The 21384-nt window shown below is 42.8% G+C and overlaps 1 protein-coding gene across 1 annotated transcript in view; it reads right to left on the bottom strand.

The window, feature by feature from the left end:
* Nucleotides 1-4026: 4026 nt before the first annotated feature.
* LOC126266993 (uncharacterized) overlaps nucleotides 4027-21384 on the bottom strand; it is a 33839-nt gene continuing 16481 nt past the window's right edge. The window contains exons 2-4 of the mRNA XM_049971736.1: nucleotides 11689-11759; nucleotides 8823-8920; nucleotides 4027-6364 (exon numbers count right to left, since the gene is read on the bottom strand). Of these exons, the coding sequence (XP_049827693.1) occupies nucleotides 4620-6364; nucleotides 8823-8920; nucleotides 11689-11759 (1914 nt within the window). The 3' untranslated portion in view covers nucleotides 4027-4619. The remainder of the gene's footprint in view (nucleotides 6365-8822; nucleotides 8921-11688; nucleotides 11760-21384) is intronic.

Here is a 21384-nt window from a genome sequence, read left to right on the forward strand (position 1 = left end):
GTTTTCTGAAGAAAGCTGGTTCTGCCTCGGTACCAACGATGGCCGTGTGTCGGTTACGAGGAGACCAGTTGAGGGCTTGCAGCCAACCTGTTTGCGTTGTAGACACGCTGGACTTACACTTGGAGCTATCATCTGGGTATGATTTCGTACGATAACAGGAGCACTCTCGCGGTTATCCCTCGTACCATGACTGCCAATTTGTGCGTCAATCTGGTAATTCGACCTGTTGTGCTCCCGTTCATGAACAGCATTCCAGGGGGGTTTTCCAACTGAATAACGTTCGCCAACATAACGCTGTTTTAACCCAATATGCCCAACAGAGTGTCGACATGTTGCCTTGGTGCCTTGGGCTGCACCATCACCAGATATGTCTCCCATAGAGCACAGGTGCGGCAAAGTCGGACGACAACTCCAGCGTCATCCACGAACAGCATTAACCGTCTTCGTGCTGACCGACCAAGTGCAACAGGCATGGTACTCCATCCCACAAACTGACATCCAACACGTGTACAAGAGAGCGGATGCACGTTTGGCTGTTTGCAGACAATATTCTGAAGGTAATACTTGTTATCAATGTACTACCATTTCACATTTGCAATGGCTTGTCTCGAGCCTACATCAACGTACGATCTTGCAGTGCTACTCACTTACTTATATTACCTAGACGAATGTATTCCCGATATTTTATGACTTTGAGTTAATTATTTTCTGGTGTTGTGATTCCTTTCCGTCAGTGTGGATGGGCTGGAACAAAATTTGAAGGTAAAATTATAGAAAGAGAAGAGGAAGCAGATGAAGATGAGTTGGGAAAAATGATACTGCGAGAAGAATTCGATAGAGCACTGAAAGATCTAAGCCGAGACAATGTCCCTGGAATAGACGACGTTCCCTCAGGACTGCTGTTGTTCTTAGGAGAGCCAGTCATGACAAAACCATTCCAAATTATGTGCAAGTTGCAGCCCAAAGCCGACCGGAGTGGACGTGCGGTTCTAGGCGCCACAGTCTGGAGCCGAGCGACCGCTACGGTCGTAGGTTCGAATCCTGCCTCGGGCATGGATGTGTGTGATGACCTATGGTTAGTTAGGTTTAAATAGTTGTAAGTTCTATGGCACTGATGACCACAGAAGTTAAGTCCCATAGTGCTCAGAGCCATTTGCAGCCCAAACATCATCAGACTTCAAGAAGAATGCAATACTTTCAGTTCCAAAGATCACGTTCGGACAGGTATGAACATTACTGAAATATCAGTTTAATAACTTATTATTGCAAAATACTGACACGAATTATTTACAGAAGCCGCCATCGAAAAGGTCAGTTTGGTTTCTGGAGAAATATTGTAACAGGCGAGGCAATAGTAACCAAGCAACTACGTTTTTGTAGTTTTTGTAGACTTAGAGAAATCCAGTGACAATGTTGAATAGAATACACTCTTTGAAATACTGAAGGTTGCAGAAGGAAAATGCAGGGAACCAAACGTTATTTACAATTATTACAGAACTCAGATAGCATTTATAAGAGTCGAATAACTTGAAAGTGAAGCAGTGGTTGAAATAGGGAATGAGACATATTTGTAGCCTGTCCCCGATATTATTTTGTTTGTACATTGAGCGAGCAGTAAAGGAAATTACAGAAACATTTGGAGAAAGAAATAAAGTGAAGGGAGAAGAGAAAAGAATTCTGAGGTTTGCAGCTGACGCTTCAATTCCACCAGTCACAGGAAGGGACTTGGAAGTGCAGCTGAACTGTATGGAAACGAGGATATGAGGCGGACACTGAGAAAAAGAAGCCAGGGAAATGGAATGGAATGGAATTATATCTGGAATGCTGAGGGAATTAAATTATGCAAAGTGTGTAGCTTTCTACGGAACTGAAACGTGGACGATAAGCAGTTCATACAGGAAGAAAATATAAGCTTCTGGAAGCTGGTGGTACTTAAAAAAGCTCAATATTAAACGAGTAGAGAGTGTCATTAATGTGGAGGTACTGAATAGAACTGGAGAGCAAGGAAGTCTATGGCTTGACTAAAGGAAGAGATATGCTTCAGTTGAAATAGGCAAGCAAATGCAGGATTGAGGATTGACAATTATTTTATTTTTATTTTTTTTCTCAGAGTGCTCACAGGACATTTGTAATAGTCTCCACTTTTATTACAGAGGTGTCCCACCATGTTTTGACCGCGAAAGTTTAAATGCCTGGTTCATGCATAAGAAAAAAGCTTTGGTTGAAATCGGGACTGCACCGCTGTTGTTATTGTGTTGCTAAGACGAAGTAGATTATGTCTCTTTCTCATTTGCTCTCGACGTATACCCGGTGGAGTAGTACGAAGCATGGCCCCTTGTACAACTCTTTTTCACTCACGTCGCACACGAGAGGAGCCCTAGAAGGAGAACACGAGCTCCAGTTCCGACAAGACAGACCTTTATAAAACCGTAGACCGAACTGCGTGGTGGGCGTAAGGGTGAGGGAAACAAGTTCATTTCATAGTTGCGCTAATACTGTACCAATCAATAGCACGTAATCTTAGTGTACTGTACAGGCACATATCTATTTTTGTGTTTGCTGGTGTTAGTAAAGCCATTAAATGCTTTTTTACTTCTCTCCCTTAGCGGATATTTTTAACTCACCCTGTTGTTGATCTCGGATTCTTTCTGCCATATCACAACAAGATAGAAATGAGAGGTGAGAGCGCTCCTAATTAGGAAAATTTGAAATGCTATAGCCAGTCTCAACCTATGCCTTACTACGAGAAACCAAGGTTAGCATCTTTATTAATTTGTTGCTGAGATACAAGTGAAAAATACGTAAGTCTAATGAGTGTGCATAAGGTTGTTTCTGTAAGACAAAGAACGAGGTCGATGACTTGCCCGAAATGTACCTCCGCGATATGTAGACTGCGAATTTTCTACTTACGCTTGTACCTTCTGAATCTGCCTAGCGTTTCGAATGTATTGAGCAACCAAACCAGTGTACAGGAAGTAATGCTGATATCAACAGTAATTAATGTCAATTCCTGAAACACATTACTGCCATTAGTGAAGAATTGAAGCAATCGCGTGGACAGGACTTCTCTAGTAGACCACTGGCGCACACAGTCAACCAACTGAGGAAGCAGGAATGATATAAAACATTTTAAAATAAGGCTTGTGTTCCATAAATGTATGTTGAATATTACTGTCCTAATCTGAAAATTATGTTGTTCCGATATATATTTCAGTGAATTTTCTAAAAGCTCGGACCAGTTTGACGTGATCAATAATCAACGCTTCAATCTTTCATTGCTCAGACAAAACTGTAGTTGTTTTTATAATCTCGAATATTGGAAATGAATTTACAAAATACAGCGAACTCGCGTTTTAGAAAATGTCCTGTCACGAAATAACTTTTTCCTTATTATCACCATGATCATGATTATCGTAACCATCATTATCACCATTGTCATCATCAGCTATGTGGTCTACAATGTTGCATAAAGCTTGCCTCTTTTCCATGCATTAAAACCTTCAACTACGTTTTTTTTGTTTTGTTTTTGACTTACGATTTCAGAAATCTATTCTTGTGAAGTTCGTTGCACATTTCACGCCACAGTCTACACAGTGTTCCAAATGTACACGAAATGTTCATCATCCAAAACTGACCGGAAAGAGGAAGAGAAGTGGTCGCATACAGTTTCTGATCGTTAGACGTTCTGCAAAAGTACGAAGTTAACTAGAATTATCCACGCTATAGGAATAAAACCTGTTCTCTTGCATCTCAAAGTTTATGGACAAAAATCATATACGCAACAGGATATGTTCAGATTCTCACTATCCGATCAGTTGCTTACACATCTCGCCGACCTCTGGCGTCATCACTGCACCATGGTATCGAAACTAGGCTCTATGATACTGGAATCACTGACATAATTAGCAAATTGAAGTACTGTTATGTTCGGGACCACCATATTCTTCGGCGCCAGTACTAATTCGCGAACGCAACATACCTGTTAGCAAGCCTACTAAGTGTATAATATGTAAAAAGACAAAAATATTACGAGTTATAATTTTCAAGTTTATTATACAACGTACAAAATCAACAACATAACAATGTACAAATATAAACATCAATATTAACAATCAGTCATACAAAGCACGCGTGCTCATTTGTCCATATCACACTATTTGGCTGCACGTGAACACACGCAGTTTATATTAAATAACATATTCTAGTAGCTTTGGAATATTTCTGTACAAAAGTTCAGTACATTAGTACATTAATACATAAAAGGCTATATAGCTGAATGGTACGACGACGGCCTCTCTTTACTGTGCTTGCTTTTCTGATCCAGTGTCTCTCCTATGGCAGACCACAAAAATTGTACTGAAATGTCTTCACCCTCAGATCTGTTCCCAGATTACAAGGGCATAACACGATTCGTCGGCTATACATCATCTTCGCATTCGGCTCAGACTAGGGAGAAATGGTTCTTGGCCAATGGCAGACGACTGTCAGCGATAATGACAAGATGGTGATCACTTTTTACAGTAGTTACAACTCTTCTTCCCTCGGATGGGGAACAGTGGATCAGTAATGTCTTACACTTGACAGCTGTTATTTTCCTGGTAGATTGATTAGATCGACTGTCACGCCCTAGGGAATTGGAAGCCTCCGGATCTGGTTTCCTGTTTTCGCTGCGTCAGCTGAGGACTCTGCTGTTTCACTTGCTGCGGCTGCTGCTGTTGCGAGCCCGTCACTGCCTTGTCCTTTCTATCCCAGTCCTCATGATGAGGCGGATGAGGCTCCGGCAGTACAATCCACTCATGGATCCATACAGGCTTCCATACTTTCTTCCACGCAGGCACCCAGATTTTCTTCCACGCTGGGACCCAGATCTTCTTCCACGCTTCCTTCCATTCAAGCTTCTTCGATGGGACCCAGATCTGCTTCTTGTCTGGCCGCCATATTTGTTTCCATTCCTCCTTCCAAACGAGTTTCTTTGATGGCACCCATATCTGCTTCTTACCCGGTTTCCATATCTTTATCCATTCGGGCTTCCAAACCAACTTCTTTGACGGCACCCAGATCTGTTTCTTCTCTGTTCTCCAAATTTGCTTCCATTCCTCTTTCCAGACCAGCTTTTTGGAAGGAAGCCAGACTTGCTTTTTCCCTGGTTTCCAGTATTTCACCCAGATTGGTTTCCATATAAGCTTCTTCTTCCATAGTCCATGGGATGTATATTCCCAGCCATGTTCATCTGTTCCATGAGATTTCTCTCCTGGAACATACACCTTAATCAACTTAGGGATCCATACTTTCTTCCAGGCCTCTACTTTTATGTGTTTCCAGGCAGGTATTTGTATCGGCTTCCATACTGGTTTCCAAACTTTCTTCCAGTCAGGAACTTGAATATCTTTCCATCCTGGCACCTGTGTTGGTACCCAAATTGGTTTCCATACTTTCTTCCAGGCTGGAACTTTGATCTCCTTCCATGCTGGCACCTGTGTGGGGACCCAGACTGGTTTCCATACCTTCTTCCAGTCTGGGACCTTGATCTCCTTCCAGGCAGGTACTTGAATTTCCTTCCACACAGGTTTCCAGTACTTCTTCCATGCAGGTTTCCATATCTGTTTCTTACCCGTCTTCCACACTTTCTGCCAGTCTGGTTTCCAGATAAGCTTCTTCTTCCAGTAACCATGAGGTGTAGGCTTCTCATGAACATGTTCTGCACCACCTGCCGAATACCCTCCTCCTATCGCCGCACCTCCGCCGATGCCGCCCCCAGCAGATGGTCCATGGTGATCGCCACCACCTCCTACATCTCCACCGCCATATCCTCCACCTCCACCAAGGTCACCACCACTAAATCCACCGCCACCGCCGTAGCCTCCATGGTCTCCCCCAAAGCCTGCTCCTCCGCCACCGCCTCCACCGAACCCACCGCCTCCACCACCGAAGTCTCCATGGCCACTTCCATAACCACCTCCTCCACCACCACCTAAATCTCCGTGACCGCCTCCATAGCCGCCACCTCCACCTCCACCGCCACCGAAGTCGCCAAGGCCGCCTCCATAGCCAGCTCCTCCGCCTCCGTAGCCGCCACCACCGCCGAAGTCTCCATGTCCGCCTCCGAGATCTGCTCCTCCTGCACTACCTCCGAAGCCTCCACCACCACCGTAGCCTGCTTGGCCTCCTCCTACGTCACCGCCCCCGTATCCTCCAACATCGCCGACGGCTGGTGCCCCATAAGACCCACTTAAGTCAGCACCTCCTCCAGAATGACCGCCGAAACCGCCGCCGCCACCTCCACCGCCACCTCCACCTCCATAGCTGTAACCTCCTCCTACATCACCTCCACCACTGCTGCCGAAACCGCCACCTAAGTCAGCACCTGTTAAAAGAAATTTAAATCAATGCTGATGGAATATTCCGTCGGTTCTTGGGAGAAAGAAAATATATTACAATCTTAAATAACAGCATTAATGTTTCACAGTGATATTTAAAAGCTCCATATGAACCGGCTTTCGACTTCTTTGTCCACCGTCAGATAACTTAATACCAAACAGACAGTCCACACAATTTCAGCGAGAGTTCACAGTTGTACAAAGAGTGTGATAGGAAGATATGTGACATGACTATATCGATACAAAATACGAACATAATGTAATACCCAAAATGACTCTGAACAAATGAATATTATATTACAGTGTATTCATATATTAACGTATATGAATGTATAAGCGACATATGTTTTAAAAGTGAGTAATAGGGCAGACAACTATGTTATAAGGACAAACTGCTTAACGCGATGAACAGGCCGAGAAAAGGAGGGGGAGTGAGGAGGAAGGGATTTTAAAAATGAATTTTAAATAATTAAAGAAATAGCATACAACATAGTCCTTCCCTAACTGACAACATGCTCACCAGTAAGAAGAGACAGAGGATAACAGCTCTTCTTTATCCTACTTAGACGGCACAAAACTACAAGGATAAGAAATGGCCCCCATGCTATTCTGAGTTGGACTTCTCAGGTACTCGTCAGGAAACTAAAATCCAGGAAATGTACTAAATATTTTTACAGTAGGAATACTGTTGCCCACTTTCTGCTCAACAGTAGAGATAAGATTCCACTCTTGGAACAGAGTGGAATTTATAGAATTTACAGCAATCTTTGTGGGAAATAGTATGCAGACCAATTAGGTAGGTCTGTAACTACTAGACTGAGTGGGCATGAAAGGAGTTGGAGACAGAAAACGTAAAATTTCCACCTTTGCCGAACACGCTTTGAATGAACGTCATTCATATGATATTAAATATGCTATCCATAGATGAACTAACCGCTAGAAACTAACATTACTGAAAATTCTGGCCATCGATGAACACCAATCAAAGAATCCTGACTTGGTTCTTCATCACCAAACACAGTTCCATCACTCAGACTTACTTAAGTAGCACCAACCAGTTATTATTTCTCCCTCCATTAGACAATAAGTGTGGTACAACTGATCGACACCCACATTCCACAGACGCCTTTCGCCCCTCGACACCTCGTCTTTGTTTCGACCTGTTCATCAAATTCTCCAGTTTGTCTATATAACATAGTAATCTGTACCATTACTCACTTGTAAAACATATTGGGCTTATACAGGCATATATTTTTAATATTAGAATATATTGTAACATAAGATTTATTTTTTCAGAGACTCTTTCGGCCTATCATTATGCTTATGTTTTGTATCGATATAACCATAAAGTGTCACATACCTTTTTACAACAATCTTTGTATAGCTATCAACTCTCGCTGACGTTGTGTGGACTATGTGTTTAGTATTAATTTATCTGATGATGATCTAAAAAGCCGAAAGTTGTTTCATAACGAACTATTAAAGAGATATAATTGTGGACATGAATACTATGTATCCAAGTTTTTAATTAAATCAATGTATTGATATGAAATGTGGAATGTTGCTGTTAGTCTGTAAAGTATAACTTCATCATTGTATTTGATCTGTTAGTCATTCCTAGATGGTGTAATTTTCTAGTGGCTACTTTCGTTTTAGTGTATATACACCTAATCTCAAATGTGTTTCATGGATCGCAAGTCTTTCACTGGCCCAGCAAGTCGCACCCTACTATCGATAACAGAGTGACAATTTGCTCTGTGATCCAATAATGTACACACAATGGACTTTGATTTACACACCCTTTTGGTGATGATGATTCTGGGGCTGATCAGCTCTGATTTTGGGCATTCGATTCTATTTTACTGAGTTTTAGTTGTAATCGAATGGACGTGGAGAGTATACCACATAGTTTCTCAAAGCACTTTATCCTTGGCCATTGAATGACGGTAGTGCAATATATTTCATTAGGCAAATACACATGTGAAATATGAGACAGACATACATGCTTTTCAATAAGCTTCGAGCAAAAATTCTATTTTCGACATTAGGCTCTCGCCTTCCTCCGAAAATCCTTTCGATATTCCTGTCTATCAATGAGGACGAATACTGGAATCAATGATGAACATATAATGAAAATAATGAGTATCCAGGAATGTGGCTGCAGTCCAGAGACTGTTCTAGGCTTCGAAAAGTATTTTGATGATCTTAGTGTAAATACGACTGGATATGAACGATTGTTCTTGAAGGCATCCATTCTTCAAACGACCGGAGCGTAACTATATGTAAGAATATTGATAAATATCTACAGTTATTACATTTGAGATTGGTTTTTGGATACTTTTGACGACATATTTCAGGATATTGTTGGAGGTTTAACAATAACTGGGCTTCAGTTTACTAAGCAAGTAATTAGAGAATTCGTCGAAGCAACAGTAGCGCACTTACCTCCACCTCCGTAGCCTCCTCCGCCTCCTCCAAAACCGCTGCCCCCGAAAGACCCTCCACCATCGTAGTCGCCTCTCCTCTGGATAGCAACAGAGGACCTGAAAAAGGCGCAGTACTGTAGAGAAGCGCTCCAAGCTCTCGAAGATTACAAATCTGTCCAACACCGGATCGTCTTTCACGTTGACTAGTAATTAATTAAAGTACAGTACATGAATTGTGCCAACTATAAACTATTTTGATTATATAAGCAGAAAAAATTATTTCAGATTTTCACATTTTTAATTTTTCGCTATTATTCTTATTCTACACACAAACGTTATTGTAGTCCATAGTCATACAAGCAAACAAAATACACTGCGGATAAAAGAGAGAGCTTTGATTAACAATCAAATTGACCACCAGGACGTTCAGTAATGAACCAAGTAAAGGGAAAGTCAGTATTCCAGTATGAAGACACGACAAACTATGTATCGATAACAGCTGGAGACGGAAAAAACTTTAGTGAAGTATCTTTCGTTGTAATGTGGAAACTGAAAACACATATGTGCTAATGCTCTACATTCTGTTAAAGAATGTGATATGATTTTGATCAACGTAGGTATAACTGTCGTAATTGTTGTCAACAAAATTTTTTGTAAAGCAATACAATGAACATCATTAACAATATTTAACTAAGAAAGCAAATTCTATTACATTTATTTCTGAAATAGAAAATGAACAGGGTAAGAGATGAACGGTTAGTCCAGAGCCTGCGTAATGGTTTATTGTAGTACTTAGAGTGCATTATGAATTATTCGATGGTTCAACAAAAAATATAAAATGACATTCATATCATTTATTTAATTGGGGGTAACTATGAACGTAGGTGAAACATGTAAATAAAATCCATGTTTAGTGGGAAACTTAGCTATAGTTCGAGACAGTCTGTGAACGAACTGTTCTAGAGTCAGTAGATGTCGTTCGATAAAGTAAAGGACTGAGAGTTTTCTATATCTTTTTTTTTCATTTAATACTATTCGACGTATGCAGCTGAGATATATACAATTACTTTTTTCTACACAGGCTGCGATGACCGGTATGGTATGTACCTTCGCTGTGGATTACGCAGTAGAAGATACTGAAGGGGGCGTTTTTGTGTTCCTAATTAGTCAGAGATGACACTTTACAAGTGGAAACATTCCCGCTTACAAGATGTCTTGTGTATTTTAGTGTCAAACGAACGATTGTTTCGACACGTCTTGTGTGTATTACGCTTGCATGTCTTAAACAAATATTGTGATGTTGCAAACTACGAGGTTCGTTAGATAAGAAATGCAATATTTTTTTCTCAAAGAAGGAACCTTTTATTGATGATTTAAATACACGATGTTGGTACCCAATTCTTTGGATACAAATCTGTATCTTTTGACCTAATGTATCTGCATTTCCGTGGCCTTATAACACCTTAATATGAGATCCTGTATGACGTCACTGTACCACCGCAATGGTGTGCGTCTCAGCCAACTTCTTGTTACGTCAATAACGTCCCTATCATTGCTTGTGCTTCCCACAGGATCCAGACTTTAGTGGGGTCCAAGAGGTGGAAAACAGAAGGTACGAGATCTGGGCTCTAAGGCAGATGAGGAAAAACAGTCTGCTGAAGTTTTGTGATCTCTTTGTGTGGCCTTGAGTTATCGGGCGGGTAGAAATAGAAGTGCGTTCACGTTTCTGTGGTCACGAAAACGCTATGATCCTATCTTCCGTTTCTTAAGAACCACATAATAGACTTTGGAATTGATCCGTTGACCATGAGAAATGGCACTGAACAGAGCAACCCCTCCTGATTTCCAGAGTTTAGTAGTCATGATTTTACCAGCTGAGGATGTCTTTTCGAATTTATTCATCCAAGGAGGCGTTGCGAGGTGTGCGCTCCATTGTTTGTAATTTTGTTTCAGACTCAAAGTGCTGAATTCGTGTTTCATTCCCTGTATCAATGTTCGGCAGAAAGTCCTCACCTTCAGCCAGTTAACGGGCAAGCAGTTGGGCACAGATGTTCCATCTTTCTTCTTTAGGCTCCTCGGTTAGGCTTTCAGGAACGCTAGAGCCCAACCGGTACAAACCTTCGAATGCACTAACTCGTGGACAGGTGTGCGACCACCACCAACATAGACGTTACGCCAAGCACCGCGCTGCTTGATTGTTGTTCGTCAATCACTTTGCATGAGAGAGCCTGCACTTTGCAACAGTGCAGGAGTCACAGCTGTGTGCGGCCAGCCTGCGCGAGGGAGACCAGCCAGATTTTTTAATCTTTATTCTGTTGACGACGCACGAGTCTCCTAACAACTTGTCGTACTTTTATCCAGTGTTCAGTATACGTAGACATTCTGTAAATGCCTGTGGGTATTCGTGATGGTCCTGTTTTTCCGCCAAAATAAGTTGAACAGCTGCTCTTTGCTTGGAATGCACCTGAGCTACAGGCGCCGATTTGAAGACTTGTCATAGCGCTGCCATCTAGCTGGAGTTATGGGAAATATAAAAGATGATTGGGGAATATTTAAGGATATCGTAAACAAGATTACAATTTTTAAAACCAGAATTGGCCAAGAAACTAAAGTTGGCCAAGGTAAAAAGATGTACTGCATCACTGCCAGAACGCCCCGTCGTATATCGTGGAGAAAAATGTTAGTTTGCTCCCGATTACAGGGATAGTTTTCACAACACTGGAGTCTCTGAGAGAATTTCCCTTGTAGACAGCGTTTATTGGGTCAGTTAAGAGCATCAGAAATGGATAATCAGAGTCAGTGTCACCAGAGTTTCGGTCCACGTGCGTCCTGCTGCAGTCTTGCGTCGTCCCCAGTCAGCAGTCAGCAGTCAGCGCCGTACTTACGTATTGGCTGATCCGCCGATGGCTCGCGCCCTCGTCAGCGCTACCTGCACCAGTAGTGCCACGAGAACAACCTGTAACACCAGAAGTGGACACCTTTAGTCAGGAGAAGGCGATAAATTACTAGTGTAACACTGACAATAACACAAGTTTGGGCGCTCAGCCTGTTCTCGAAATTCCAAGTGAAATGGCAAAACGAACTACTTATTTCTTGCACACGTTTCTTAAAACAATATGTGTCATTTTGATGGATATCCATTTCTTACAAACTTTGTCAAAGGAAAGATGAGAAAGCCAAACAGTTGCCTGTTACTCGTAACAAGCAGTTAAGAAGTTATAACGCGAATAGTTGCTCTCTTCAAGCGATTAAGAAGGAATAAGCAGAGGAAATATTTTAGTGACGGGGGATTACAATTATGTGGATCATATGAAGCATGTTAAAACTGTTTGCGGGACCGGGAAACCATCTCAGGCTGTAATTTCCCAACTGAGGTAAGAGCTCAAGACTCATGAACTAAACTGCAAGTATTTTCGTATGTGGGCTTCTGTGGTGATAGATGGGTAAGAGGAGAGCAACTGGAAAGTGGAGAGGCATCTGGGAGAGCTAATTATGAGTACACTCCCCACGATAGTCGGATTGCTTGGATCCAGTCTCGTTCCAACACACCACATTTACTTGCACTTATTGTAAGCAGGAATACTCTGCGGTAATGAACCGTCCAGTTGTTGTCGGCTATATCCCGTAATTATTTCTTAAGTAATACTATAAAAGAAATTCACCCCCTGCGGTAATGCACCATCCAGTTATTTTCAGCTATAAACCGTAATTATTTCTTAAGTAATACTACGAAAGAAATTTCCCAGAAGGTCGGGTTTCCAGCAACAAAGACCCTAATGCACTTGCAAGCAGGTCATGACCTCCGTCGAATATTTGTTTACATTACTAAGGACTATAATACAGCCTCTGTGAATGCTGATCCGAGAACTCGCATGACCAAACCACCTGGGAAAATCCTGTTGCTGTGAGCATCACGAACAGGGGGGGGACAGGCAATTACTAGCTTGTCGAACCTTATATGAATTCCGCTGTGTGCAGCAAGAGGACATGCTTTGCTTTAAACACCAAGTACATCTGTAAAACTAACGTGGCAAATGTATCCAAGAGAATCTGAGGTAGCCAGTCTGTAAAAGAAACGCAGGTGCATGATAAAGGCTTCGAAACTGTAATGCTATGCGGCTCAACGGGAATTTTGCAGTGAGGTTCTCTTTAAGGCGAAGTACAACATATATAGAATAAAGTCCTTCAAATAACATGATTAGGAGACATTACGAAAAGCATAGAAAACAGACAGTATTACCGTTCTTCCTAGTCTGCACGAGCTCTAAACAGACAAATTGAAGAGAACAGACATCGAAGAAAACATTGGCTTACGTTACGATAGATCCCTGTACACCAAGTACGAAGAATGTTACTCAGTAACTGTAAATACTAGGAGAGAGTAGTCAGACTGATCCCACGCTAACTTTAAGACAGATCACTTCGAAATCCCCAAGAATTTTCACGAAATGTAGCTTCAGCGACCCTTAATGTCTAGGGGTTCAAAAAATGGCTCTGAGCCCTATGGGACTCAACTGCTGTGGTCATTAGTCGCCTAGAACTTAGAACTACTTAAACCAACTAACCTAAAGACATCACACACATCCATGCCCGAGGCAGTATTCGAACCTGCGACCGTAGCAGTTGCATGGTTCCGGACTGCGCGCTTAGAACCGCGAGACCACCGCGGCCGGGCGATGTCTAGGGGTTTGCTAGCGAATTTACATCTCCTGTAATTTTATTTGGCTACAAACTTGTGTTCGAAAAGCAAATAGTATTTGTTCCTTAGTTAACACATCGTCAGTATTTGCATCGGGTTGCAAGAGAACATTCAAGAATTTACACCTAGGCATTTTAAAACATGATTCATCTTATGACTGACGTGGTTTGGGAAGACAGTAGGAAATATTTAAGACGGACGGAGGTTTTACTTTGCGTTTTCCTAGAAAAGAATGAAGCAGGCATAAATTTTATGTGCTGCAGTATTATGAGAACCGGCGAAAACGATTTACCACTTTAGTTCTAGATTGTTTTTGCTGCTGTGAGAGGAAGGTCGGTGAAGCAAAGAATTTATGTGCTCTCTACTACGGCGAGTCCTAATTGACCTCCAGCGCAGGTAAGTACACTTCATTACATCCCAGTTACGCTGCGAGGCAGATTTCTCTCATTTGCAAGTCGTACTTTCAATTCCTCTTTTTCCGTCTGTACATCTGCTTAGAAAGTTTAAAGGAAACGAAGCCATATTTCCACAAATCTGTAACGGCACTTATCTTCGCATGTGTAAAGAAATCTTGGCCAAGGTGCACGCAAGTCGCGGTGCGACTGCAGCAGAACAGTTGTAACATCATTCTCGAGTCCACTACTCTTCTGTGTTACTTCTAGTTAGCAAAAATAGAGGCGCAGCATACAAACAGCAGGACAACAACACTAATGCTGATTTATTTATTTATCCGAGTTCAAAGAGCATTAAAATAAAATGCAATAAAAACTACAATCTAATACTGATTACAGAGAATTTTACACTTCATGAGTCCAGTGTTCAGCAACCAGAATGGTACGGTTATTCGTTGCAGACAAGTCTTCCATGTCACCAGGTTTGCTCAAGCCACTGCAGACTAATAAGTCCTACCTTGGCCTACATTTACAACATTCATCATCACTGATGCCCTACTTCTTCAACTGGAAAAAGAGTCCATGTTTACAGCAATTATAATTAGAAGTATTAAAGACCCAGTACCAATTAAAGGGCCGGCCGCGGTTCTAGGCGCGCAGTCCGGAACCGCGCGACTGCTACGGTGGCAGGTTCGAATCCTGCCTCGGGCATGGATGTGTGTGATGTCCTTAGGTTAGTTAGGTTTAAGTAGTTCTAAGTTCTAGGGGACTAATGACCACAGTAGTTGAGTCCCATAGTGCTCAGAGCCATTTGAACCATTTTTGAACCAATTAAAGGGACTTCGGAGGAAAAATTTCCCAAGCTAAACAGCCTTGGAAAAAATAAGCTATTTTTCTGTCCCCAGGAGAGGAAAACCAAAAAACCATAAACAACGCGTCACTGTATGACGAATGTCGAGGTTCGTCCCAAATGGAAAAGTTAAAACATTTATTTTCTACAATGTCCATTCTGTTGAAGAAAGAAAGAGAAACACCTTGTGGTAACAAATCTACAAACATATAATTTTCTTTTCTTCGTATTCTACCGAGTGTCATGGTTGTAGCGGTCAGTACCAAATACCAATAGATGTATGCTCTATTTAGGATGGTTTACGAGATAAAAGCTTGTCATTATCAAATGTCCTTAACATGCTATTTATTTCTGTATGTTAGTGGTTTTTATTCCTCCTTCGATGCCTTCTATAAAAGTGAGTGGCAATGGATGTACTGTTATCGAGGAGGAAGTTTATTGATCGGATAGGAAATGCTGCTGACCAAGAATATTTCAGGTGATACTACAGATCAGCGTTGTGAATTATAAAGTAGATCTTATGCGTTCCACACAAACACTGAATGTTTCATAAATAATAATCAGTTACTCGATTGGCAGATGACAACCCCCTCTCAGGAAGAAGCTTGAGTTAGATGCTGTAATTGATGCCTCGCTGCAATGGCCTACATATCTGGATTTTGGATACTATTCTTAATGTAAGATAGTATATTTAAACTAAAATTACTCCCTCCACCTGTAATTTCTTTCACTAAAGTACAAAAACCGCAGATGCTCTAAGCACTGTTTACAAGATTGAGTCAAATGACAGCTAACCGTGTTCTGAAATATTATTTTTATACTACTGTGACGCCAGTTATTATCGGTTTGTACCATTGCTTGTCACTGATGTCGAATCAGTGTCAGTAAAAGGGTCGTCAATAGCGATTCGCTGTGCACGTGTAGCAGTTGAGGCGTGTATGTTTTCTCCTGCATTCTGATCAAAATGACCTCATTTCTCCTGAATATATGCTTGGCGTGTTTGCTTTGTAAGTAGCCTACTGCATTAATAACTGGTCTACAAAAATGGGAAGATAGATTAAGTCCAGAATTATTGAAGCTACGCCTTGTTTTATGGATGTTCATGACCCAATAATAAACTTTATAACTCAGTCTGGTCTTAAGTAGTGAGAAAAGAAGCAGTCACATTAACACTCACTGGCAATAAACTGTGCAACTTAAAACTGGCAGATATAGCTTATATAAGCTGCACTGAACTCCGTCTACAGGCCACAAGTGGCCCACTGGGACCATCCGCAGCTGAGGTTCCGGATAAGAGGGGCGTATGGTCAGCACACCGCTCTCCCGCTCGTTACGATGGTTTTCTTTGACCGGAGCCGCTACTATTCGGTCGAGTAGCTCCTCAATTGGCGTCACGAAGCTGAGTGCACCCCGAAAAATGGCAACAGCGCATGGCGGCCCGGATGGTCACCCATCCAAATACCGGCCACGCCCGACAGCGCTTAACTTGGGCGATCTGACGGGAACCGGTGCATCCACTGCGCAAGGCCTTTGTACAGCTTATACAAGAGGGGATGGAAAAAAAGTATCCGATCGAACGCCGTACAGTTCAGAATCGATATGCCAACCAGGCAAAGTCACCGTGAGCACTGAATTAATCATCCACCAATGCGCCAGATTGAAGATATGAGTATACGTTTCGTAAAACACCGTGTACTGCTGCGTGAAGAATTCTGCAACTGCCTGCCGCACATCCCCGTCCGACAAGAACCGCATTTTTACGGGACCGAAGGCGTGATAATCGCCTGGGAAGAGCTCATGACTATTGCGCGAATGCTCGAGGGTGTCTCCCGCTTGAGTTGGCGTAACTTCTGCGTTACGATATTTACGACACTGGGACGTGCGTTATCATGAAGCAGCAGCATGCCTTGGCCCACTGTTCCACAACGAAGATAGGCGACAGCCATGCTGCCCCATACACATTCTCCGTTCTCCGATGTATGTCTACCGGTTTTTGTCCATAGGCAGCCAAGAAAAGAACGACAGCACTTTGGTCTTGTTTGGTCCCATTTAGTAATAATGTCGCCGTAGTTCACGTTTCTACATTTGCCTCAGTCAGGTCGCAAAGACACGAATGCCACACTAATTCCTTGCCTTCACGTTAGTTCATATAGACTGAGGTGACAAAAGTCGTGGGATGACAACGCATATATAAAGATGGCGATAGTATTGCGTACACAAGATATAAAAGGGCAGTGTATTGGTGGCGCTGTCATTTGTATTCACGGGATTCACGTGAAAAGGTTTCCGGCATGATTGCGAGTACACGATGAGAATTAACAAACTTTGGACGCGGAGGGCTTCTTCGAGCTAGTTGTATGGGACATTCCGTTTCGGAAGTCGTTATGAATTCAGTAATCCGAGATCCACAATGTCAAGAGTGTGCCGAGAATACAAAATTTCAGGCATCAATTCTCACCACGGACAACACAGTAGCCGACGGTCTTCACTTAACGACCGAGAGTAGTGGCGTTTGTGTAGAGTTGTCAGTGCTCACAGACAACAACACTGCTTGAGATAACGGCAGAAATCGACGTGGAAAGTACGGTGAACGTATCCGTTAGGACAGCGCTGCGAAATGTGGCGTTAATGGGCTGTGGCCGCAGACGACCGATGCGAGTGACTTTGCTGAGAACACGACCTCGTTTGCAGTGTCTCCACCGTCTCTCTTGGGCTCGTGACCACGTCGGTTGGACCCTAGACCCCTGGAAAGTCGTGGTCTGGTCGGATGAGTCCCGATTTCAGTAGAAGCTGATCGTAGGGTTTTACTGTGGTGGATACCCCACGAAGCCTCGGTCGCAAGTTGTCGACAAAGCACTACGCAATGTGGAAGTGGCTCCTTAATGGTGTGGGCTGTCTTTACATCAAATGGTTTGCGTTCTCTGCCCCTAGTGAACTAATCATCGACTGGAAATCTTTATGTTAAGTTACTTGGGGACCAGTTGCACCAATTCATGGATATATGTTCCCACACAACGACGTAATTTTTATGGAGGACAAAGCGCCATGTCACTGGGCCACAATTTTTCACGACTGGTTTAAAAACATTCTGTACAATTCGAGCGAATGATTTGGCCACTCGCTTTTTTCTTCCAGTGGAGCGACACCACACGGGCGTACAGGCCCTCCCAGTAAGGTGGTGTAAGGCCATCACACTGAACGGAGATCATGTTGAAAAATAGGGTTTTGTAGAGTGGGAAATAATATGGTGCCTTGGAATCGTGAATAAAATCAACCTGCTCTGAGGAAAAAAAAAAAAAGTAGCGTTACTTATTGAACGGTCCTCGTAAGACTCCCTTCGAGTCTCTTTGCCTGCTGTCAAGACCTGCACCACTAAATATTATGTGTCATCAGGAATGTGAAGCGAGCTGTGGCAGTAAGATCCGCAGCGGTTTCGCCACCGCACTAGGAGCCGCCCGCGGCCCTCCTGTGTCGGGCTGCAAGAGTTACGGCCGCTGGCTGCTCCCGCAGCGCCCACGACACCCGCCGCACTTGGCGCCTCTGCTTTCTCCGCCTCCCAGGCCTTATAGGCGGGCGTACGCGGCGGCTGGAGAAAGTGGCTTGCACCCCGGCTGGAGAAAGTCCGCTGGACCGGTCTGCGCCCAGGGTGGGCGCCGCGGCGGCTGCCGGCGCGAAGCTCACGGTCAAGGGCGGGGTGTGGCGGGGGCTGGCGGCAAAGCGGGCTGCCTTTTCCCCGCATCTGCCCCTCTCATCTTTCCGCCAACGTAGCGGGAAAGCGCCGCTACCGCAAACGGTTTCGCTCGTATCTAGATGATACACGGGAGATTCCTCTGTGTTCGTCTCCTGTTCTGTAGAAAGCATGCGTCGCTTCGTTTCTGGCGCCAGAGGCAGAAATATTTTGTCACCAAGTAACTGGAAGTTTTGCTCGTAAAAGTACAGTTGACTTCTACGTATCTTCCACACACTATTATTATATGCAGCCCAAGTCTTAGTTCCGTTTTAGACGAACAGTAAGGCTGCATTTTCACTTGCACTTGAGAATCAGTGAAGACTCAAAACTAAGGAGTAGTGGTTGATAAAACACTCATTTGAACAAATAATCTTGTGAAACAACGTCGTTCTTCAAACAGTATTAATGATTAAATATTTTTTTAAGCCACCAGTCTTTTGTCTGCTTTTATGCGGTTCTCCGCATTTTCCTATATTACACTGATATTTTCGTCTCTATTTAACTAATACATCTGTCTTCTACTTCATTCTGCCGTTTGTCTTTTGAGTGCTCAAATAAATCATCTTCAGTTGCGACTGGTAGTGGATAGTGGATCTTCTTCTATACCCTATTAAGGCGATTTGAACTTGATTTTGTAATTATCAAGTAGACTGTACTTGTAATATGCTGTAACATGCTAATACACCGTACACTATCGAACGAACAAGTGATTGATTACTTCCTCACAACAACGCAATTCTCTCTCTCTCTCTCTCTCTCTCTCTCTCTCTCTCTCTCTCTCTCTCTCCTTTTTTTATTTATTTTATTTATTTTTTAAGCTCAATGTCACTATTCGGCTACGGCAACAGGAAGAAGAGAGTGAAGTAAAAAACAAGGAATGGCGGGAAAGCTGACGAAGTTCAAATAGTGAAACGGCCCATAGCTCCAAAGCTTGTGCTATCGTCAATGGCAAGGTTATCACATAGCAAGCAATCTACGTTAGATGACGAATAAAATACAGTACAATTGTTTCAGACGCGAATTGCCTTAATATCATAGTTTTACATTTTGTGCGGGGCACTAAACGCAAAATAAACCTCTGTTTCATACAAAAGTGAACTGCAGTTTCATAAAGACATAGCACAATTTTTTCAGATTAAGAAAATGGCATTTTTTTGGTACATACTAAATATATTTATGCATTTCTGCTATCGATTTATACATGAAAGTCATCAAAGGAATCCTTGAAAAAATATTATTAGTACGACAAGAAACGTGTTTGAGTTCTGATTGGGCATTTCTTAGATGCACCACTATTTTCTTGAATAATAAATCTAGTATTTTGTCCTAGAATAATATCCTGAACACCAATAAAAACTTTTAATTTTTTGTTCTCAAATATGGACTACCATTAGCATGATATCGAAGACTATATTCTGTTTAACAAAAGTTCGTCGGACATTTTGCCACGTCTGTTTATTTCATTTGCTCTCCGTAAGAACAGCCTTCTACTGCCTTAAAAACGAACATGTCACTTGGCTCTACTACTTCACTGTTAATTTGTGGTGTTGCTATTTTCTCTCCGATACATTGCTTAGATGCCGTTTTAACTTTATTGTTAACTGACTGTTGTGTCTATTTTCGAACTGGTTCTCCGTATTGTTTCAAAAAAATGGCTCTGAGCACTATGGGACTCAACTGCTGTGGTCATTAGTCCCCTAGAACTTAGAACTACCTAAACCTAACTAACCTAAGGACATCCTGCCCGAGGCAGGATTCGAACCCTCGACCGTAGCAGTCGCACGGTTCCGGACGGAAGCGCCTAGAACCTCGAGACCACCGCGGCTGGCCCCGTATTCTTCATTTACGTTTATTTGCACTAGAGGCAAACAGGAACAGGGCATCAGAGAAACGATGGTGACTCGGGTACGTTCCATTATCACACCTTCCTAGTTTCCTTCCTTCTCTAGAACTTCTGAGAGTAGATTAGGTGATACTGTGACTCCTTGCCGGGCTCATATTTTTACCATAACTCAATTCGGAAAAAAAGGAAGACGGAATGTCTAACCTGATCCAAGGGGTACGAAATCATTCTTAGATTCAACCTGCAGATGACAAACAGTGGCAACAAGCGGTAACTGTAAACGTTGTGTGACTAGGGCCTCCCGTCTGGTTGACCGTTCACCGGATGCGAGCCTTTCGATTTGACGCCACTTCGGCGACTTGCGCGTCGATGGAGATGAAATGGTGATGATCACGACAACACAACGTCCAGTCCCTGAGCAGAGAAAACCTCTCACCCAGCCAGGAATAGAACCGGGCCCCTAGAATTTACCTTCTGTCGCGCTGACCACTCAGCTACCGGCGGCGGACGTAACAAGTGGGATCATTCCATCATTCGCTTTGCAGAGAGTTGACACTAAACACTTGTTCGCCTGCTGTGTAGGCTGAAGACAACACAGCTGTAAGAAGGATTGTCTATACGTTAGGCGTAAGAGTAGCACTGATACAATGTCGTATGGCTTCGAGAAGTTTTTCAATTCAACGCCGTTCCCCTGAGACAGCGGTATGCGGTGTTTCCATGCGGTCACCCATCCAACTTCTAGCCGGGGCGGATGTTGCTTAACTTTGGTGCCACGGTCGATGGCCGTGTTCCTATGATATGTCTGTATGCAGTATAAACAAAGTTTAGACGCCTCTGTTTCTTTAATCTACTTTATCATGGCAGAGCGTTTTGTCTTTGGTTGTTATTCTTCTTTATTTGTTGAAACTGATTAGATTCCTATTCTTGCAAAGAGTACTAGAAACTGACATGTATGCAACAACAAGTGTGACGTTATAACATCCCTAGAGTGTATAAAAGCCTTTATTCACCGCTCAATACTGAATAAAAATTTCAGGTGAAAGTATGTTCAGGGAGTGTGATATCGA

Source organism: Schistocerca gregaria, chromosome 4 (assembly GCF_023897955.1).
Source record: "Schistocerca gregaria isolate iqSchGreg1 chromosome 4, iqSchGreg1.2, whole genome shotgun sequence".
NCBI lineage: Eukaryota > Metazoa > Arthropoda > Insecta > Orthoptera > Acrididae > Schistocerca > Schistocerca gregaria.